General features: G+C 37.1%; 1 protein-coding gene across 1 annotated transcript; it reads left to right on the forward strand.

Moving 5' to 3' along the window:
• Positions 1-1527: 1527 nt before the first annotated feature.
• TM2D1 (TM2 domain containing 1) lies at positions 1528-20467 on the forward strand. Its single transcript, XM_070939500.1, is given in 9 exon segments — positions 1528-1581; positions 1584-1731; positions 1734-1854; positions 3287-3360; positions 3833-3941; positions 6426-6517; positions 10622-10695; positions 12086-12204; positions 20213-20467. Coding segments are annotated over 8 exon segments (783 nt in total). The 3' UTR covers positions 12197-12204; positions 20213-20467.
• The last annotated feature ends 613 nt before the right edge of the window (positions 20468-21080 follow it).

The following is a 21080-nucleotide window of genomic DNA, read 5'->3' on the forward strand; positions in this document are numbered from 1 at the left end:
ATATAAAAAATGCAAATAATTTTTCTGCGGACCACCAAAATTTTCTCGCAGACCACCAGTGGTCCACGGACCACCAGTTGGTGACGGCTGCTATAGAGCACTGCACACCAGAACAACTAGACACAAGAACTGTTTTTTTCCCAAATGCCATCACTCTGCTAAACAATAATTCCCTCAACACTGTCAAACTATTTACTAAGTCTGCACTACTATTAATCTTCTCATCGTTCCCATCACCCATCTCCTTCCACTTATGACTCTATGACTATAATTTTGTTGCTTGTATCCTTACGATCAGTGGTGGGTTCCTCCTGGTTCAGTCCGGTTCAGCCGAGCCGGTAGCGGTGACGATATGACGTCACCGAACCGGTTCTTCCCCCCCACACGCCCTCCCACCCCCCCACGTTATTCTTACCTTTTATTTGGTCCCACCCCCAATCTATTGCTGCCTCCTGAGTCCCAGCTGATGACTAGAGGGAAAAAAACTGTTTAAACTCTTGCCCTGGGGCTTCAAAGGGCCGTCCTGCAGCTGATCAGTGTTAAAAGCAAACAAATGAGTCAGGTCGTAAGTGCGAGGAGTGGTCGTAAGTGCGAGGACCTTCCAGAAATGACTGCCCAGCTAGCCACGCCCACCTAGTCACATGATCTCCAAGCCACACCCACAAAATAAGCCACGCCCACAGAACCAGTAATAAAAAAAATTAGAACCCACCCCTGCTTACGATTTATATTGTTTCCTGATTGCTTATTTGTACCGTATGACTATCATTAAGTGTTGTACCTTATGATTCTTGATGAACGTATCTTTTATGTACATATGAGAGCATAGGCACCAAGACAAATTCCTTCTGTGTTCAATCACACTTGGCCAATAAAGAATTCTATTCTATTCTATTCTATTCTATTCTATTCTATTCTATTCTATTCTATTCTATTCTATTCTATTCTATTCTATTCTATTCTATTCTGACTGAAACTGGCTCAACAGCATCGCAACTGGCAGGGTGTGTGGGTGAGCGTTGGGAAAGAGCCCGATCCATTGAATCAAACGTGGGTGGTTGCTCCAGAGCTCCAATTTTTAGCTCGAGGTCCACCCAGCTGCAGAATTAGGATCGGACTTTCCCCCTTCAATAATTGATGTGTACAGATCACAATAGATCGCGAAGGGTTATGCGCGAACGCGTCCACTTCGCTTTGCTTCTTTTTGCCTTCCATCAGGACTCAATCAACCAATTGAAACTGAGAACCTCAAACGTCGTCCAATATAGGAAACAGCCGGCTAAATTTCCCCGCCCCGCCCCGCCTCCCTCCATAAAGGTCAATCCCGTGTTATGTCCTTCCGTTGCTTTGAACCCGAATAGCCATTTTTAATAAGGGCGCTCGGCTTCCTATTTTTATGTAGCTGTTATGTATTTTTATGTAGCCGGCGGATAGCCATTTTTACTAAGGGCGCTCGGCTTCCCATTTCTATGCAGCCGTTGCCCGGAAAGAAGCCGGCGGGTTTTGCCTTCGTCGCTAAAGAAAACAATGGAAAAGGCAGCCATCTTTATGACGGGCAAGGCGATTTCCCATTTCCGACAGGAGACGCAGCGCACTGCTTCTGCCCTACTTCGCGCGCTCCGCGATGGCGTCAAACGTTCCGCGAAAGGACTACTACAACGACAACGTCTGAGGAGAAGGAGGTTTCTTTTCCAACAGGGCCGGCCTTGGCAGGAGGAGAAGCCGCTGTCAAGCGAAGATAGGCGGCATGGTACCTCTCTGGCCGTTGGGGACTTTGTGGCTGGCTTATTTCGCGGCTCGGGCTGTGGCGAGCGACGATGCTCCGTTGAAGTGCGAAGATCTGCGAATCGGCCAATATCCTGAAGGCGGGAGGACGCCAAGGGAACCCGGTTACCGTGGTGATGGGCTTTGCGGGGGGGGGCGAGGAAGTGGGCGGGGACGGCGTTTTGTAGTTTAAAACGGGTCTCCAATCATGGCCCCTTGAAGACTTGTGGACTTCAACTCCCAGAATTCCTCAGCCAGCAAAGCTGGCTGAGGAATTCTGGGAGTTGAAGTCCACAAGTCTTCAAGAGGCCAAGATTGGAGACCCCCCCCCGTCTAAAAAGGTCGGGTGCTTGAAGAGGCTGCACCTGTTGAATTACACTCCCGTAGTTCTAAAAGGCAGATAATAGTCCAAAGTGGAATACTGGGTTATTGACTACAACCCAGGATTGATGGACCAAAGGCGTAATAGCAGCTGCCAACAGGCCTAGGGTGGAATGAATGTAACCCACTTAAACCCCTTATGAGTGGAAAGAGATCTGGGGCAGAAATTTGTGCCTGGGTTCATACATACTAAGCCAGGCTTTGCAACATTTGGGGAGCTAAGTATTTGCACATAGCTACATCCCTGTGGGCAATGGGGCCAGAACAAAATCTAAATTTAATTTACTTCTTCTTGACCCTTAGGTTAATAGAATAGGTACTACAGGTAGTCCTCGATTTATGAGCCCAGAATTTATGTTGCTACATTTGTTAAGTGAATCACTGCAGTTGTTAAATTGGTAACGCAGTTGTTAAGTGAATCGGGCTTCCCCATGGACTTTGCTTCTCAGAAAGTTGTCAAGGATAATGACGTGAGCCCGGGACACTGCAACCGTCGTAAATACGAGCCAGTTGTTAAGCATCCAAAAATAAATCAAGTGACCATGGGGATGCTGCAACAGTCATATGTGTGAAAAATGGTCATAAGTCACTTTCTTCAGTGCCGTGGAACTTTAAAAGGTCACTAAACGGACTGCTGTAAGTCGAGTTCCTTTATTGTATAGTTTGTTCAAGCATGATTAATTGTATAAGCTAAAATTAGTTAGCTATTCATATAACTCCAAACCATAAGCCATGAAAGCGCAGTAGATAAGTTTGTACAACATTGAAAAGCCAAAGAAATAATTATAGTGTATTTATGTGAACCCACTATGTATTACCTTGCTAAACCTATTGTTTAGTCTTCCCTAATATGGTGCCTTCCAGATGTACTAGGAACAACCATAGCTGCTATGACAGGAAATTCTGCTAGTTCTAGTCCCAGAGTATTGGAAAATTTCAGGCCAGAGAAGGCTATATTGTTGATTAAAATAGCTTCCCAATTGAAATATTCCTGTATTGCTTATTTTTCTGGGTAAAAGAAGGAAATGTGGCCATTTCAGCCTATACAGTTTTTGGTTAATTGAAATCAAATCTATCATGATGCTGGTTTTAATCTACTGCAGAAACATGGGTTATTTTTGTTTTCCTTAATTGTACAAACATATATATGCGAAGATCCTAAAATAGACAATGCAACCCAAGAACCCATGAAGTGTACTAACCACACTGCATATGGTAAGAGTTACACAATATCTTTAATGTTGCATATTCCTTAATCAAATGCTTCCAGTGGATGAACTGTATATGTTTCCTCCTCTTGGATATCATATAATTTGTTTTATTTAAAGTAGACATGGGGCCTTTCCCTGAAAAGCAACAAAAATAATACAATTTTAAAACAAGAAAAATAATATAAAAGCATATTAAAAACCTTCATATTGTTATAATGGTTATTGGCAGTAAATGTTTCTTGGTCGCACATATATTTTAGACATGAAATAATATTACAGGTGCAAAATAATTTTTTACTGTATGTTTAGTTTTTTAAGTTAATTTATTCCTCTTTAAAGTACTAAAATTAAGATTAAATTTAACATCTGTTATATGTTAGTCTTCTTGCTAAGAAGATATTTGCTTTATGTGTTCTATATTTGAAATGTTTTCTTATGTTCTGTATATAATGCTGCTGTTATTTTTATGTCCTTAGTTGCCTGTCTTCCAGCCCCAAATATTACTTGTAAAGATTTCAGTGGAAATGAAACTCAGTTTACTGGAAATGAAATTGGATTTTACCAACCCATTGAGTGTCGAAGTGTGTAAGTGGTAGCTCTGTTTAATATGTAAGAATTCAATTTGTAGTGAGCCTTTGATGTATTAATTATAGAACTTCATTACATATTTTGTATATGTACCTAAGTTACTTTATTGTTTTGAAATGTGCTGCAGTACTTTCCTTTCAGTTCTGGTAGATTGGAGTAGAAAAACCATTTTTCCCCAGAAATAAGACCCTATCTTATATTTTTTTGAACTCCAAAAGAAGTGCTTGGCTTTATTTTCGGGGATGTCTTATTATTTTGGGGTGCATGGAGCAAGATGGGGCTTCTCTTACCTCATTTCCAGCTCTGTCTCCCTAATCCTAACCAGAGGAAATGGCGGGGACCAGCTGCACATGTGTTTAAACATTTTCGGGGGGGAGGGCTTATTTTAGCTCATGCACTTAAAAGCCCAATTGGGCTTATTATCAGGGGATGTCTTATTTTAGGGGAAACAGGGTACTAGACCTGTCTTAATTAATACCTGCTTTACTTGATCATATAGCTATCATACTTGGGATCAGAAAGGATCAAGTCCTAGGAGAGTGAAGATTATTAATGGATTGGATTGTGCCTGTCAATGGACAGATTGAAACGTAATCCACTATGTAACTGCTGGTTGGAGAGGAGGGTAGGAGAGCAGTTTGGAGCTCAAAATTCTGGGTATGTTAAATCAGTTAAATCAGGGATGTCAAACTCAATTTCATTGAGGTCCGCATCAGGGTTGTGTTTGACCTTGGGGGGGGGGACGAGAGGAGGCGTGGCCAGCTCGACGTCATTTGTATCGGGGCGCCTGTGACATCCTCCTGCAATCCTCTGCCAGTGAAAACGGAGCTTGGGACCTCCCGAGCTCTGTTTTTGCTGGCAGAGGCACCTCGGGCCAGTCCTTCGATGTTTCCAGGGTGGCCCCATGGACCAGATCTTTGGGCTGGATCTGGCCCCCGGGCCTTGAGTTTGACACCCTTGAGTTAAATTAATTCTGATTGCAAACTGGTGGTGTATTTTTACAATCACAGATAGGTTAGGTGTGCGCTGTAAACTGGCATGGCTACTGTTTTTCATGGGGTAGGAACATCCAAGATGAGCTATTTTCATATATAATATGCTCAAAAATTTACTTTATCTTTACACTTTATAGATATTTATTTAAACATAAGTTTTTGTTTAATTTTTGAAGGTAAAGTCATATATTGCTGCAGCAGGCTGACAAGATTTGTGCTAACTATAGATAACTGATGTTATTCCTACTTTATTGTCTACCAATTTTCTTGACTAGTTCAAGATATCAGTAATTTGACTTTAACTCTTGATGTATTCCTACAATTATATATGTGCATGATCAGCATAACTAAACATTTGCACAATACATGTAAGATTCAAAGATATAGTGAGGATTTTTTTTAAAGTGAAAAAGATATATAAAATTGTATGTATAAAATTTTATTTGACTTGGTGTTAATGCACTTCTTCAGTCCTGAAGCATGTTAATCTGAAAATCAGAAAGTCTGTTGCAAATACGTAGCCCATTAAAATAGATGATCAGATGCTTTAGTACAGATTTAATCGAGAGTTAGTTCACCTATGTAGCTACTTTTTATAAATTGGAGTAGATTAATTGTTTTAATTAGTTGTTATCTGTAAAGACTTTTTATGTGAACTGTTCAGGAACTGAATTGATAGAAATTAAACAAGGATTTCCCCCCTATTTTATATGGAAAATACATGAAATAAAACATGTTGAATTACAGTCTTGTTATCATTTGGGGAGTGAATCTCATTGGCAAGGTTTTACTTCTTTTGTTTTGGTTAATTTTGAATTCTATCTTTGCAACTAGCATCTATGACATGGTATGAATAGTGGAGATGACTGAACTACTAATCAAAGATTTGGTTTATAGAATACTCAAAGTTGCTAGCATTTGTGTGTTCTTATTTTTGGATTACCATGTAATGCTGGAATCATAAGTGCAAAATTTCTCATTTAAAATGAGAGTTTATTAACTTTGCCTTTTAAGTCTATATCTGGAAAAATTTAAATGTATCTGTCTGAACAATGGCACAATGCAATTTGAAATACATTTTGCAAGTAATTCAAACCAGGATATATACACTATTTGTTGCTGTTGCATGAGAAAATATTGAGGTATGAAAAATCAGTAAAAACACTAGTTTGTTTTTACTTTGTTCTATAAAATTGGCCATAGTAAGTAAAACTGGCTTTACTAGGTATGTGTTTGTACAAGAAGAGCCAAGTCCAAAATTGTATTCAAACCCTGCAATATCTCTTTATCGCATGAAATATTAATGGTCTAATAATGGAGAAATCATTCACTCCTTTTTATATTATTGTTTGGTGTTAAGTATAGCTGGGTTTCCATTTGCTTCAGGTTTGACAGTTTGAAAGTTCTAGTGTTAAATAATTAATGGAGTGAAGAAAATGAATTCAAAAACTGATTCAGCAATTTTCTCTCCTATTTCTATTTCTAGAAATGGCTACTCCTATAAAGTAGCAGTAGCTCTGTCTTTGTTTCTTGGCTGGTTGGGAGCAGATCGGTTTTATCTAGGATATCCTGCATTAGGTAAGTTCCTACTTTTAAGTATATAAAAGTTAATGGCACTGTATTAATTTATTTATATTCCATTTGTATTCCTAAGTGACAGTGGCTTATATAGATATCAAGCTGGAATACCAAGAGGTTTACATATTCGGCAAATACAGGTAGTCCCTGATTTATGAGCGCAGTTGAGCCCAAAATGTCTGTTGCTAAGCAAGACAGTTGTTAAGTGAATTTAGCCCTATTTTACGACCTTTCTTGCCCCAGGTGTTCGGTGAATCATTATAATTATTAAGTTAGCAATATGGCTGTTAAGTAAATCTGACGTCCCCATTGATTTGCTTGTCAAAATGTCGCAAAAGGTGATCACATGACCCCAAGACACTGCAACCGTCATAAATACATGCCAGTTGCCAAGCATCCGAGTTTTGATCATGTGACCATGGGGATGTTGCAATGGTTGTAAGTGTGAAAGCCGGTTGTCACTTTTTTCAGTGCCATTATAAAACTTTGAATGGTCACTAAATGAATTCTAAATTGAGGACTCCTATATGAAATAGGGAACCTCCAAGAATGTTATATTTTTATATTTCATCACACAATAAAAAAGGTGGATAGGATCATTTATTCTAGATTTCCTTCTGAGTTCCACTTGAAAAATTAAAACATTGCCCACTAAGCATTAGCAGTGTTTGCTTATTACAAAGCTATTTATTTGTGCAAAAAATCACAAATGATTTTCTCCATACAATAAGGCTCTTATTGGGGAGAAACCTTTATGATGTGCTGTAGATTAGGGATGGAAGGAACAAGGATTTTAACTGTTCTATCTGGCAGTTTGAGATATTATGACTCCCTGGAATTCTTTTAGATTATAGTGTTGTGTTGGAATTTGTTCAATTGGCTTCTAACCCATTGCATTTTTTCCACTTGTTAGAAACAGATTTTGTGGGGTGGAAGTGCAGGAAATGATACAATATTAAATAGAATTCTTGGCAGTATTCTTCTGTGAAAGAATATCCACCACCTTTTGGATTTTCAGTTACCATATTTTTACAACTGAACATTATCAGAATATCATGTGGATCCTAGTGGTATATAAACAGAGCATTGCTAAAACGGATGATTATAGCTTTATCATAAGAAAAACATCAGTTGGAAGTGGGATTTGTGAGAGATTAGAAGCCATGACTCTCTAAAAATATTGATCCTTGTCTTATTCTGCCAACAAACAAACAAATGAAACCTGGATGATGCTCCAGACTTCAGGAAGAGTAGTCTACCAACAGATAATCCAAAAGTGGTTACATGGATGTCACAAGTGAAACGCTGCACTCCTTAATAGGACTTGCATACCAGCTGTCAATAATGGCAGTGGTAGGTGGTAGTTTTGGAGGTGCTTTGCTGCCTCAGGAGCTGAAGAGTCTGCCATTGTTGAAGGAAGGATGAATTCTGCTGTTTAGCAAAACCTTTTAGAAAGCTTGGGCTGATTTGCCTTCTCTTGGGAACAAACATATAATATTCTATGGAACGTAGGAAGGATCAGGCCTAAGTCTCTTGCATCTGCACAAGGACTCAAGGCTAGATCCCCGCTTGATCTCTCCTCCCTGCCTGGCTGGGTGTTTCCCAACACAAGTGAGTCAAACAAGAAGACTGATTACAAACTTACAAGGAAATCTACATGACAATGGCTGTAGAAGAAGAAACTCAATTTTTGAACCTAAAATATCCTTACCCAAATCTCATAGAAATATAGTATGATTGAAGAAGGCGAGCACAAGCTAGAAAATCCACGAATGCATTAAGTTGAAACTGTTTTCTTTCGATGGATGGATGGATGGATCAGAATTCCTATGCAACAAAATGAGAGAATAATAATCTTTTTGCAGGACTGTTAGTTTTGTCGCTAAAAGGGGTGCAGCCACTTTCTGTGAGGCTAAAGTGACCGTTACTTTTTTCTCCCTGGGACATGGAATATTCAATGGCTTAGTTATAAATCAAATGAAACAAGCACCAAAAGTTGTTGTTATTTATTCACTCAGACTTTTTTTTTTTTGTATCAATGGGGCTTATATGAAATTATGTTACTGACAGTGGCCAAGATCAGCAAGTACCTAGAAAATCCAAACTGGGATGAATACTTTTTCATCCAGAAGTATAACTCTTAAAAACTAGGGCTTTTCTGGTATCTGTATTTTATTATTTGGATGTCAGTAATTACTATAAAAAGAATTATTTATCATATGTATGCATAATAATACATAGCAGAAGTCTTAAGGTAAAAAATTAACCTAAGGTTTTTATTGCTTTTCAGCTTTATTTACTGAAAAGTGTGATATACAAAGTTGTATTTTTGGTATCTTGATGATTCCATAGAAATAACAATAATTTGAAAAGAAAAATAATAATTTGTACATGGAAATCATAAATAGTAACTAAGACAGGATTTGTCTTACCTATAAATAGAATAAAAAATAGCATGAGGCTGCCATTTCTTGGCAGAAAGTTTTTATAGGTGGCTGAGTTCAGAGATGATACCTGGAGGAAAATATATAATTATTTCTTCAGATTTATATGGTTCAGATATTCCATTAAAGTACTTGCATCTCAAACTAAGGGTTTTAAAAGTCAAAAGACTATATTGAATTGTGTCCAGAAACAAATTAACATCTTATGAAGTTCTTTTAGTATAATAAGATCACACTATAAATGGATGACAGGATTTGAACAAGTTGAAGTTTCTGAAGGCTTAACTAAGACAGACCCACACATAATAAAAATTGCTAAGATATAATTCTGAGCAGGTTATCCTTTTCCATGATGTAGTTTTGTGTACAGATTTTGCTCAGGAGAATAAGCAGCACTGTTAGAAATGTTAAGACTTTTTTTTTCTGAACAACTTCATGGGTGCCACTGCTCCATTATTTTAGACTTAAAACTAAACATAATGATTGAAAAATAAGCAGAAAGCCAGCCTTATGATGTGATACTCAAGTAACTTGAGTCATGTTTCGTGTTTCAAACTGCTTTGTACTTTTAGTATGGTTTGCTGCTGATGTCTTACTTGTTGAGAACTTTTAAGAGATTTTGAAGTTGGAAGCAAAGTCAGCTGTGTTTACATTAAGCTTATAAAGTTTTCATCTAATTATGGGCTCTTTACCTTTTTTTGTTTGTTTTGATGTTTGTAAAATGAAGTACTTTAATTTAAATCTGTTTTCCTCTGCTAAACTACCCCCTTTCTGAATCCCAGACTATTTAGATTCCCACATAGCTGCTATTCATCTAATTTTAAAAACCATCTATACAATTCTTAGTTGTAGAAATGTTCACATGTCTGATACTGCCTTTTTTGCCCAGAGACAAAATATACATAATTACATAATATAGATTGTGTAATAATTGCTCACAGTGGGTAAGTGAAACATATGCCTGATAATTGCAAAGAATAGTTTTGTGGAGGTTGGATAAATCAGATTGTTAATACTTGGTTCTGAAGAGGCCAAAGTGGATTGATATTATAATTATTTGGGTAATTACAGATTATAGTATAATAGTATCATTTGACCACAAGCTCTAGTAGTCTCCAGCCTAAAATAAACCCCAATAGGTAGAAGTAAGAAATGATCACCTGTCATTTTGGAGACAAGTACTAAAAACTTCTTGTCTTTTACCAAAGTTATTTTATGTTGATTGTCTAAATGTATAAACTACGTTTTTTTGTACAATTTGCTTCATTGGTGTCTCACCAAACAAAGTTTTCCTTGTTTTCCTTTCTCTGTCCCACAAATTGAGCTGGCATGGCTATTAGATTTAAAGAATCGCCATTATTCTTTCAAACTTGTTAAAAAGTTGCTTTGGATAGCTTGTTTTTCGGCAGTCCCTTTTGGTATTGAAGCTTCAGTGGTTTAAAGTTTTGTTTAGGATTCTCTGTGTATATGGATTAAGAGGAAGCTACTAATACAGAAATAGTAAAAAAAAAAAAAACCCTGGGATTTCCCTATACCTATGGTAATTTATAAGTTTAGGGGCATGGATAAACCATTACAGTGAGAAAAAACATTTTTTTCTAGAAATTGCAATACTCTAAAATATATCCACTGATTGGCATAATTACAACTTTTTTCACAGGTTTGTTAAAGTTCTGCACAGTGGGATTTTGTGGAATTGGTAGTTTGATTGACTTCATTTTGATTTCAATGCAGGTAAGTTCAAAACATCCATAAAGGTCCTTTTTTTAGGTCTAAGAAGCACTTATACGTCTAGCAACAGATTTCCTGCACATTGCTTTTTTTTTTTTTATCTGAATAGTTGACTCCCACATTGCCTTTTTATGTTCCCATCAGTTTTGAAAGCAGCTTGTCACAAGAACTGTGCGATTTGTGCAGAAGAATGTTACTTTTTATTGTTTTTAGGTTTGTTTTTAGATAAGAAAAAGCCTACACAAATTCTGTACAATTAGACATCTAAACATCAACTTGCCCACATAACATTATATAGCTTTCCTATATTGTAAAATATAAGATATTTTTTTCAGTAATTATGAATATTTTCATAGAAGCTTGTATATTAAAGGTAGTGTTCAGAAGAATTGGAAAAAATAAAAATACATTTATATTTGAATATTTTATTAAATGGATGTTTAATAAGTACATATATATGCAAACCTTCATTGTATAAATGTAGCAGAAACATCTGCTAGCACGAAGCTTCTGCTTATTAGAAAGTTAGTTTCTATCATTGCATACAAGTCAGAATCTAATGCATTGGTTCCGCTTAGTCAAAGCTGTTAAAAGATTTTAAAAAGTTAATTAAACTCCAGTAGTTTGGGTTGTATTCCTAGTAGTTTCACAAGTTGAAGAGCATCAGTTCTTGTTTTTGTCCTGATGGAATATTTGTGGTATACATTTTTATTCTTTTTCCTACACACATGTCCTTGGAATTAAATTTGCCCACATTTAGTATGAAAAATGTATACCCTCAGAAGTTAATTTCCATGTAATTTTTATAGCAAAAGAGAAAAATTCACAGAGCTTTAATGACCGATGATGAATCTGAACCTGGGTTTCTGGTCCTAGACCAACTTGTTAATTACAATTCCTTCTTAATATCATAATTCAGAGCTCCCCAAACTCTGTGGGACTGTGACTCCATAAAATGATAAGCGAATTGGTGCAACTTCTTTAACAAACTAATAATTTTATTAGAATTAGATTAGGTAAGAATTAAATATGCTTCTTGTTTTCAATTGTTGATATATTTTTCAGGTTCTCCTGTTTTGTGAAAGCCGCTCACTGTGGGCGTACACAGCAAAGCCAAAGCTCTGTCAAAATTCCATCTCCTACTTTGTCTTTCCAAGCTTGTAACTTCTTGGAGAAATGCCTTTTCCCTCAGACAAGTACAAGCTATTTATCTGCTTAAATCGAGGAGAATTTCAGACATGTTATGAGTTTTATAGTTATTTTGTAGCCATAATAAATGCAATATCGTGAATATGGAGGAAGGTTGCAGAAAACGTGTGTGTGTGTGTGTGTGTGTGTGTGTGGTGTGTATTTTAAAATAGAATTTTTAACAATGTAATACTTTCTTTTCCAGATTGTGGGTCCTTCTGACGGTTCTAACTACATAATAGATTATTATGGTGCAAGGCTTACCAGGCTGAGTATTACGAATGATACATATAGAAAACCTCAAATGTACCCTTAATGTTGCCAGTAAGTTTCTTAATATGAATATTATAAAATGTTGTCTTTGACCAATCAAGCTATTTTTTGTCAAACAGATTACTTTATATCAGGGTGGGTAATTATGGCAGCTTTATTACCTGTGGACTTCAACTCCCAGAATTCCTGAGTCAGCATGGCTGGCTCAGGAATTCTGGGAGTTGAAGTCCGCAGGTTGTAAATTTGTCACAGTTACCCAACCCTGTTTTATACAAAAGGATAAAATAATAAATCTATTTTCCTTTCATTCCTTTCAGTTATGATTTCTGAAAATCTGTAAAAATAACTTAATTGGAATGAGCTAAGGGAATCGACATGATCTTGTTACATGCCTTTTCAGCGTGGTTCTTGCCGGCTTTTTGTCAAAATGGTGACTTTCTCCACTTACATACATATCCATCCTACCCTTTTTCAATGGAGATGAATTTATAATATAATGGAAAATAACAGAAAAAGGGCCTAAAAAAGAAGAAAATCCTTTCTGTGTAGATATATGTTCTCTGATAAAATTGATTTTGAATCATTTTTTTAACAATTCTTAAAAACATATTTTATCGTTACACAAATGCACAATCTATGAACAAGACAAAAATGTCCATATTTTGGAAGTAATGTTTTAAAAATCAGATTTTGAATGTAATGTATAGTATAGTAGTGGCAATTTACATAATTTAATTATATCCCATTTATATTATTTTTTTATAAACAACTCCAGGCATAAAAAATATCCAATACCCCCTTCGTCCTCCTATTTTCTCCATAACAACAACCCTATAAGGTAAGTTAGGCTCTGAGAGAAAGATTGGCCCAAGGTCACCTAGGCTGCCTTCATGACTCAGGTGGGATTAAAACTTGTGGTCTCCTGATGTGTAGCCTGGTTTCCATTGTCCCATGTATTCAGTTGCTCTGTTCTATATAAAATTAAAAACACAAAAATGCTAGAAATTGTTTTCCAGATACAACAATTCAAGAAAACTCAATCCAGTTGTTGCTTTTCCTTGTCACTCAAAAACAAAAAAGTTATTTTAAATGTGGACAATTACATGCTAATAGGGCACAGCTGCTAATGTTGTACAATCATTATTTTTACTCTTCTTCCATGCACAAAGTCTCCTTATTTTGTTCTTTATAGTGTCAAAATAGTGAAACATAGCCAAAGTGTGCACAAATCCAGAACTTGCAATGTTTCATTCTTTTAATCATGGGATAAAAGGTCATATATTCATTAGTTTTATTTTGTGTTTGGTAGTATATTTTTAACTTATCCAAGCCCTGGAAATTTAAATACTGTGTCAGCCCATAAACTTTAGTCATGGACCCGCTCCTGTTGTCATTGGCCTGAAGTTGAACAGGTAGATAGAGACAAGAGAAAGGTCAATTAAACATATGTTCAGAAATCAAGAACCATTTTGGGAATAACAAAAAGCTGACTGACTGCCCGATAACCTTAGTGCTGCTTTTAAATACTTTGTTATGAGATGTCATCGTTCATGGTTGATTGGAATGTTATCATCCCTTTTCTTCGCAAGCTGCGCTTTCTTTTCAGAAAAACTGCCAGGTTCAAAAATATAGTTATAGATGGGCTGCTAAGATTTTGAACGGTTGAATTTCCAAGTGCAACAATTATTCTACATTGGTTGAAATTTGCTGTCAGCCTGTTAAATCCAAAAGAAAAAAAAGTGGCCTGTGCATGTACTTTTTTGTATTTCGGGGAAGTATTTTTCAAATTATTGCTGTCATTCTTTTGCTGCCTGGTAGCAAAACGAATTTTATTAAATTCTTAACTGTTGCATCTATTGTTTAGTATGGGAAAAATTTTAAGTATAATATTTTAAAAATCACCACCTGGGTTAATTTTTCTGGGTTTAGATGAGAAGCAGCACTCAGCATGGACTACAACTTCACTTTATTATTTTTTAACTGTAGGACACCAGTATTATTTTGAGTTCATTTTGTTCCCTATACAATACTAAGATTGGAACATTAATTCCCAGCATATCTCTAAAGAATATTATGTATCTTTAATGAACAGCAAATAGTGTTAAAGTCATGCTGTCAGCTTTCAGACCAAATATGGCATTTGTACGAGATATTTAAAGACCTGATTTAATGTTCCAATTGTAGAATTGAGTCTCCAACTGCACGGCAATTGTAAATAAAATCCTCTTCTATTTATATTGACAAGATTTTTCTTATGGTCCTTCTCAGTCTTTTAACACATGCAAAAACGACACAGTTTAAGTTCAATGTGAAGTCATATTTTCAAAATAAAGCTACCCCTTATCCTACTTTGATAATTGTAGTAAACATATTATAACTGCTGGTGTGTATTAAAGGCTTTAAATGCATTTTAAATGTGATAAATATCTTCACCCAGGAACAGAATCTGCACTTAAGTGGTGAAACTCATGAGATATTAATTATAGTTATCTTTATTTCAGTAAAGCTTTTCAACCCATTAAGTGTGTACGTAAGCTTTTTGTTACAGTGGGCTGAGGTATTTGTTATTTGGCTATGGCAGCTACATTTTAAGTAATATTTTTCACACTATTAATCTGGATTGAATTAGCCAGCACAGTAAAATCTAAAACTTAATTTCAGAATTTGGGATAGACTGTAACATTCAGTGTGGGTTTTTGGATGGCCACTGTGTTACTGTTTATCCTAAATTCTGCAATTAAAACTTAGATTATACTATGTAAAATCTGTAAAAATAAAACAGAATGACACACCTTCCAAGGCAGACCTGGTCATTTTACAACCCATGGGCCACATCCGGCCCATAGGCGATCGCAGTCTGGGACTCGGGGGACAGGGCATTGGCAGCATTGGGGGCATGGAATGGGTATCAGGAGTGGGACATCAGTGCAGTATTGGAGGTGGGCAGCAGCAGCAGCATTGGGGATAGGTGGGCATGGCCTTCCACAGCAGTCCCAGTTTGCCATGTGATCCCTTGGGAAAATTAATTGCCCACCCCTGTTCCAAAGGCATTTTTGGTAAGGGTTGAAGCTGGGAAGACTCTGATTCTCATGCAGAGAACATCAAGGTCAGGAAATGAATAGCCACACAAAGAAACAATTCCTATGTTTGCTAGATGAAAGATATATGTACAAATTCCCAATTTTCTGCAGTAAAGTTTATTTCTTGAGTCAGCTCTGGAAAAGTGGACTGGGAAGAGATATCCCTACATATCTATGTATTCTGTAAATGGATAAAGATGTAACTGTACTAGAGTATTCCAAATAATGTAGATGAATTTGCTCACCACTACTGGCCACATCGATATTGTAGTTATTTGAGTGGTAGTTTGGAAGACAGTAAGAAACAATGTTTTTCCATACAGTGGATAAGCCTGATATTAATTATGTTCTCTTAGTAAATCTATGTATCTATGCCTAACTATCACCTATTACCTAGTATTTGCATTGTTCAGCTCAGCAGCAATGTCTCTTTTATCCTGTGCTGATTCACTAAGACTAAGAGAGCTTCTGCTTAAACCAAATTCTCATTCAAGGCTGAGGCTTTAATCGTAGGAAGCAAATACTGAACTTTTAAAACCCAGTTGTGCATTCAGAATGTTTTACTGCTAGGTTTTGCTTCAGTGATAACATTACATACAATCCACCTATTGTTTAAAAAATTGTGAGATATCTATGGATTTCTTACTTATTCTTTATGGGCGGTTATATAGGCTTAAGTGGTGTGTTTTAACAGTCCATTGCATATATTAAAAAAGAATGTGCCTGCTTTCAGAATCCTTTAAAAAACAAAAAAATATATATAATAGTTTCAGCAATTGCATATGAAGCGTCATGTTCGTAAATTGTGTTTGACAATTCTAGACATCATAATCTATTAATGAAATTGCTGTGTAAATCTGAAGAAATTTGCTTTATTCCTCTTCAGAACGGGATGTTTATATGGCTGCACAATTGTACATTTATACAGAGTAGAACTACATTGTTTATAACAATTGAGTTATGTTCATTTTCAGCCTCTACCTCAGACAAGAATAAAAAATACTTTTCTTTGTTTTATGATTAACAGAGAAAAGTTTTGGCTTTCAGTTGATTGATTTTTAGTATGGTAATTATTCTAGCAAAGTCTGCTTTTAACCATAGTATATGTTAAAATATGTTCATGTCTAAGAACTGGAAAAATTACGTTTTTCCTTTGCACAATTCATTATTTTCTACCTGCAGAAGCGCAGCCAAAAGTATGTGAGTATCCATATAATACAGTCTCAGGTTTTGGACTGTTTTTGTAATGTTATCTCCTCTGATACCAGTTTTCAAGGAAAACTTGCTCCATTTAAATGTTTCATGTAGACAGGTTTCTCAGTTCTGCCTTCAATTCTTTAACCTGAAAATGTATCACTAACCCACACTGCCTTGTTTAACAGAATAGCAGAGTTAGAAGGGACCTTGGAGGTCTTCTAGTCCAACCCCCTGCTTAGGCAAGAAACCCTACACCACTTCAGACAAATGATTGTCCAACATCTTCTTAAAAACTTCCAGGGTTGGAGCATTCACAACTTCTGGAGGCAAGTTGTTCCACTGATTAATTGTTCTAACTGTCAGGAAATTTCTCCTTAGTTCTAAGTTGCTTCTGTCCTTGATTCGTTTTTATCCATTGCTTCTTGTCCTGCCTTCAGATATTTTAGAGAATAGACTGACTCCCTCTTTTTTTGTGTGGCAGACCCTTAGATATTGGAATTGCTATCATGGCACTCCTAATCCTTTTTTTCATTAAACTAAACATACCCAATTCCTTCAACCGTTCTTCCCATGTTTTAGCCTCCAGTCCCCTAATCATCTTTGTTGCTCTTCTCTGCACTCTTTCTAAAGTCTCAACATCTTTTTACGTTGTGGCGACAAAAAATAATCTCTATACTAAGTACAAACAGGACTTTCTGCCAGCTCTACCTTTTATGCATAGGTTAAATGAGAAAAAGGTTTAAGACATATTTATATTATCTCTATAGAACTTAGTAAACTCGTTAGCTAGGTTGGTATCATGTCATGAGGTTTCTTCATATACAGTCAGGTCCAGAAATATTGGGACATCGACACAATTCTAACATCTTTGGCTCTATACACCACCACAATGGAGTTGGAATGAAACAAACACAATGTGCTTTAACTGCAGACTGTCAGTTTTAATTTGAGGGTATGTATATCCAACTCAGGTGAACGGTGTAGGACTTACAGCAGTTTGCACATGTGCCTCCCACTTGTTAAGGGACCAAAGGTAATGGGACAGAATAATAATCATAAATCAAACTTTCCCTTCTTAATACTTGGTTGCAAATCCTTTGCAGTCAATCACAGCCTGAAGTCTGGAATGCATAGATATAACCAGACGCTGGGTTTGATCCCTGGTGATGCTCTGCCAGGCCTCTACTGCAACTGTCTTCAGTTCCTGTTTGTTCTTGGGACATTTTCCCTTCAGTTTTGTCTTCAGCAAGTGAAATGCATGCTCAATGGGATTCAGGTCAGGTGATTGACTTGGCCATTGCATAACATTCCACTTCTGTCCGTTCAAAAACTCTTTGGTTGCTTTTGCAGTATGCTTTGGGTCAGTGTCCATCTGCACTGTGAAGCGCTGTCCAATGAGTTCTGCAGCATTTGGCTGAATGCGAGCAGATAATATTGCCTGAAACACTTCAGAATTCATCCTGCTGCTTTTGTCAGCAGTCACATCATCAAGAGAACCAGTTCCATTGGCAGCCATACATGCCCACGCCATGACACTACCACCACCATGCTTCACTGATGAGGTGGTATGCTTAGGATTATGAGCAGTTCCTTTCCTTCTCCATCTTCTTCTCTTCCCATCACTTTGGTACAAGTTGATCTTGGTCTCATCTGTCCATAGAATCTTGTTCCAGAACTGTGAAGGCTTTGTTAGATGTTGTTTGGCAAACTCTAATCTGGCCTTCCTGTTTTTGAGGTTCACCAATGGTTTACATCTTGTGGTGAACCCTCTGTATTCACTCTGGTGAAGTCTTCTCTTGATTGTTGACTTCGACACACATACACCTACCTCCTGGAGAGTGTTCTTGATCTGGCCAACTGTTGTGAAGGGTGTTTTCTTCACCAGGGAAAGAATTCTTCGGTCATCCACCACAGTTGTTTTCTGTGGTCTCCCGGGTCTTTTGGTGTTGCTGAGCTCACCGGTGCGTTCCTTCTTTTTGAGAATGTTCCAAACAGTTGTTTTGGCCACGCCTAATGTTCTTGCTATTTCTCTGATGGGTTTGTTTTGTTTCTTCAGCCTAATGATGGCTTGCTTCACTGATAGTGACAGCTCTTTGGATCTCATCTTGAGAGTTGACAGCAACAGATTCCAAATGCAAATAGCACACTTGAAGTGAACTCTGGGCCTTTTATCTGCACATTGTAATTGGGGTAATGAGGGAATATCACACACCTGGCCATGGAACAGCTGAGAAGCCAATTGTCCCATTACCTTTGGTCACTTAACAAGTGGGAGGCACATATACAAACTGCTGTAAGTCCTACACCGTTCACCTGAGTTGGATGTACATACCCTCAAATTAAAGCTGACAGTCTGCAGTTAAAGCACATTTTGTTTGTTTCATTCCAACTCCATTGTGGTGGTGTATAGAGCCAAAGATGTTAGAATTGTGTCGATGTCCCAATATTTCTGGACCTGACTGTATGTTGCTCTGTTAAAGGTAGTGACTTCTTTCTTTGTAGCAGGAATGCAGACACATGGCCTTCTAAGTTCTGCTTTGTAATTGGAATAAAATAAGTAACATTTAATTAGTGTGTGAACAATTGATATCTGAACAAAAGTACTTCATTCAGGAGTATTCCGTTCCAGCGTATAAAGTGAGATTACATAACTACTGAATTTCCTTTGTTTCTTTCAAAGAAGGTGGCCTCAGGTATCTATGTCCCAGTTCACATCTAGTATATCAAATATAGGCAGTAGTTTTAAAAACTGTAGATACACCAGTAGAAGAGAATATTAGTAGCTCTGGGTTGAATTGTGGAGTCCTTGGTGCTCTTTGTGCCTGGCTGTTTTTGGCTGCACTGATTATGTTACATAGTTCGGCAATGAAATGTCTGCAGGAAAACAGCCAAGCTCAGAGAGCACCAAGGATTCCACACTGTAGATATACCTTAGATCAGCAATTCTTAAAGTTTGGGAATCCCCAATACCCTTTCATGGGGTGCACAAAGTAAAGTAAATATCTTTTTTAACTGTTCATTTTAAATTCTAATATAGTAAATATCAGAAGGCCAGTTTGGTGTAGTGGTTAAGGCATGAGGCTAGAACCTGGGAGATTGTGAATTCTAGTTCTGCCTTGGGCCCAAAACTGCCTGGGTGTCCTTGGGCCAGTCACTCTCTCAGCCCTAAGAAAGAGGCAATGGCAAACTGTTTCTGACAGCTTGCTAAGACTAGGGACATGTCCAGAAGTCTCCAAGAGTCAAGATAGACTCAAAGATGCACGTTTACTAATATCAGCCAACAAATCAAAGTTCTTTGGGATCATCAAGCATTTTTAATAACATAAAAGGGTCATGTGATCAAATTGTTTGAGAACCACTGCCTTAGATTACAGATAGTGAGGAAGCAAGGAAGAAAAACAAATATGTTTATCCAACATAGCCTCAAACTATGAATTTGCAAGCAGTGCTGGAAATGTGTTTGAAGAATGGGGCAACAATATTGGAAGAAAATTCCATTGAGTGTCCATTGCACAGTAACTTATCTGAATATAGAATATTATACAGTAAAATAATGGATAAATTGAAGGCATAACCTACCTTCCTTGATAATATGATATAACTGCTGTTCAAGTTCTGTATAACAATCCTTAATTTTATTATTGCAAGGAAGACTAAAGCTGGACAATCTTAAACTTTTGGGGTGTGCTCTTTGTACTTGCCAAGGAGGAAAAAAAGCTTTAAATGTATTCTCTTATACTTTAGCTATGCACACGTTTTACGGCTGATCATTTTTTTTCCAGGAGTTCACTTACTTTATTTGAGTGTGAGAAGATGCCTGCATATGAAATGATGGAAGAGCGCCGTCTTCAGAGGACTGAGAAGTTTCATCAACTCTTTTGTCGTCAGCTTTTTGTGCACAAAGGAAAAATAGTAGGCTGTGTTATTATACACTCTGGAGTTAGAGCCTTTGCACCAACTTTAACCCTATTGAAAAGAAGACAATGAGTTATCTTTTAAATTGTTTGGTAAATAAAAGCAACCAATGGACTTTTAAATGATGAATGCATCATGAACTACTGCACAAAAGACTTTATACACGTTGTACAAAAACTGAAAAAGGCATGTGGATGTAAAGGGAAAAGCAAGGAGAAATTACCTCAACACTCAACATCCCTTGTCCTACTGCTATTTAAAAATGAGCAAAGGAGAAATCACACACAAAAATGTGGTGTTGTGCAGATGTACCAGGTTCCAGCTCATTCACTCCCTCCCTCGCTCCCTCACATCAAGTACATTCTGTCCTTTTGGCAGTAAGTTGATGGGATATTTAGAAGCTGCGAACTGTTCTGAAAGTTTCACATAGTGGGTTATGGGCCATGTGTGTTTGATCAAAATTCAATTACTGCACTGCGCCAGGCTTGGAAACCTATCATTGCGAGTTATGAAGTATGACGAAATAAGCTTCTCTAATTGGTTCAGTATGGGGAGCAGTCTCAACCAAGCTTGTTATGATAAATAGCTTCCTATGTTAAAGGTCCTCCAGAGCTTAAGTGTCTTGGCTCACCTCCTTCAATAGAATAAGAATATTGTTCCCTAGGAACATTTACATCATTGTCTCTTTTCCCAGGTTGGAGTTAAATATTTGTAGCATTTTTATCTTGCTGTTCT

The sequence above is a fragment of the Pituophis catenifer genome, unplaced genomic scaffold (genome assembly GCF_029215685.1).
Source record: "Pituophis catenifer annectens isolate HBS135680 unplaced genomic scaffold, rPitCat1.0.hap2 SCAF_3, whole genome shotgun sequence".
Lineage (NCBI taxonomy): Eukaryota > Metazoa > Chordata > Lepidosauria > Squamata > Colubridae > Pituophis > Pituophis catenifer.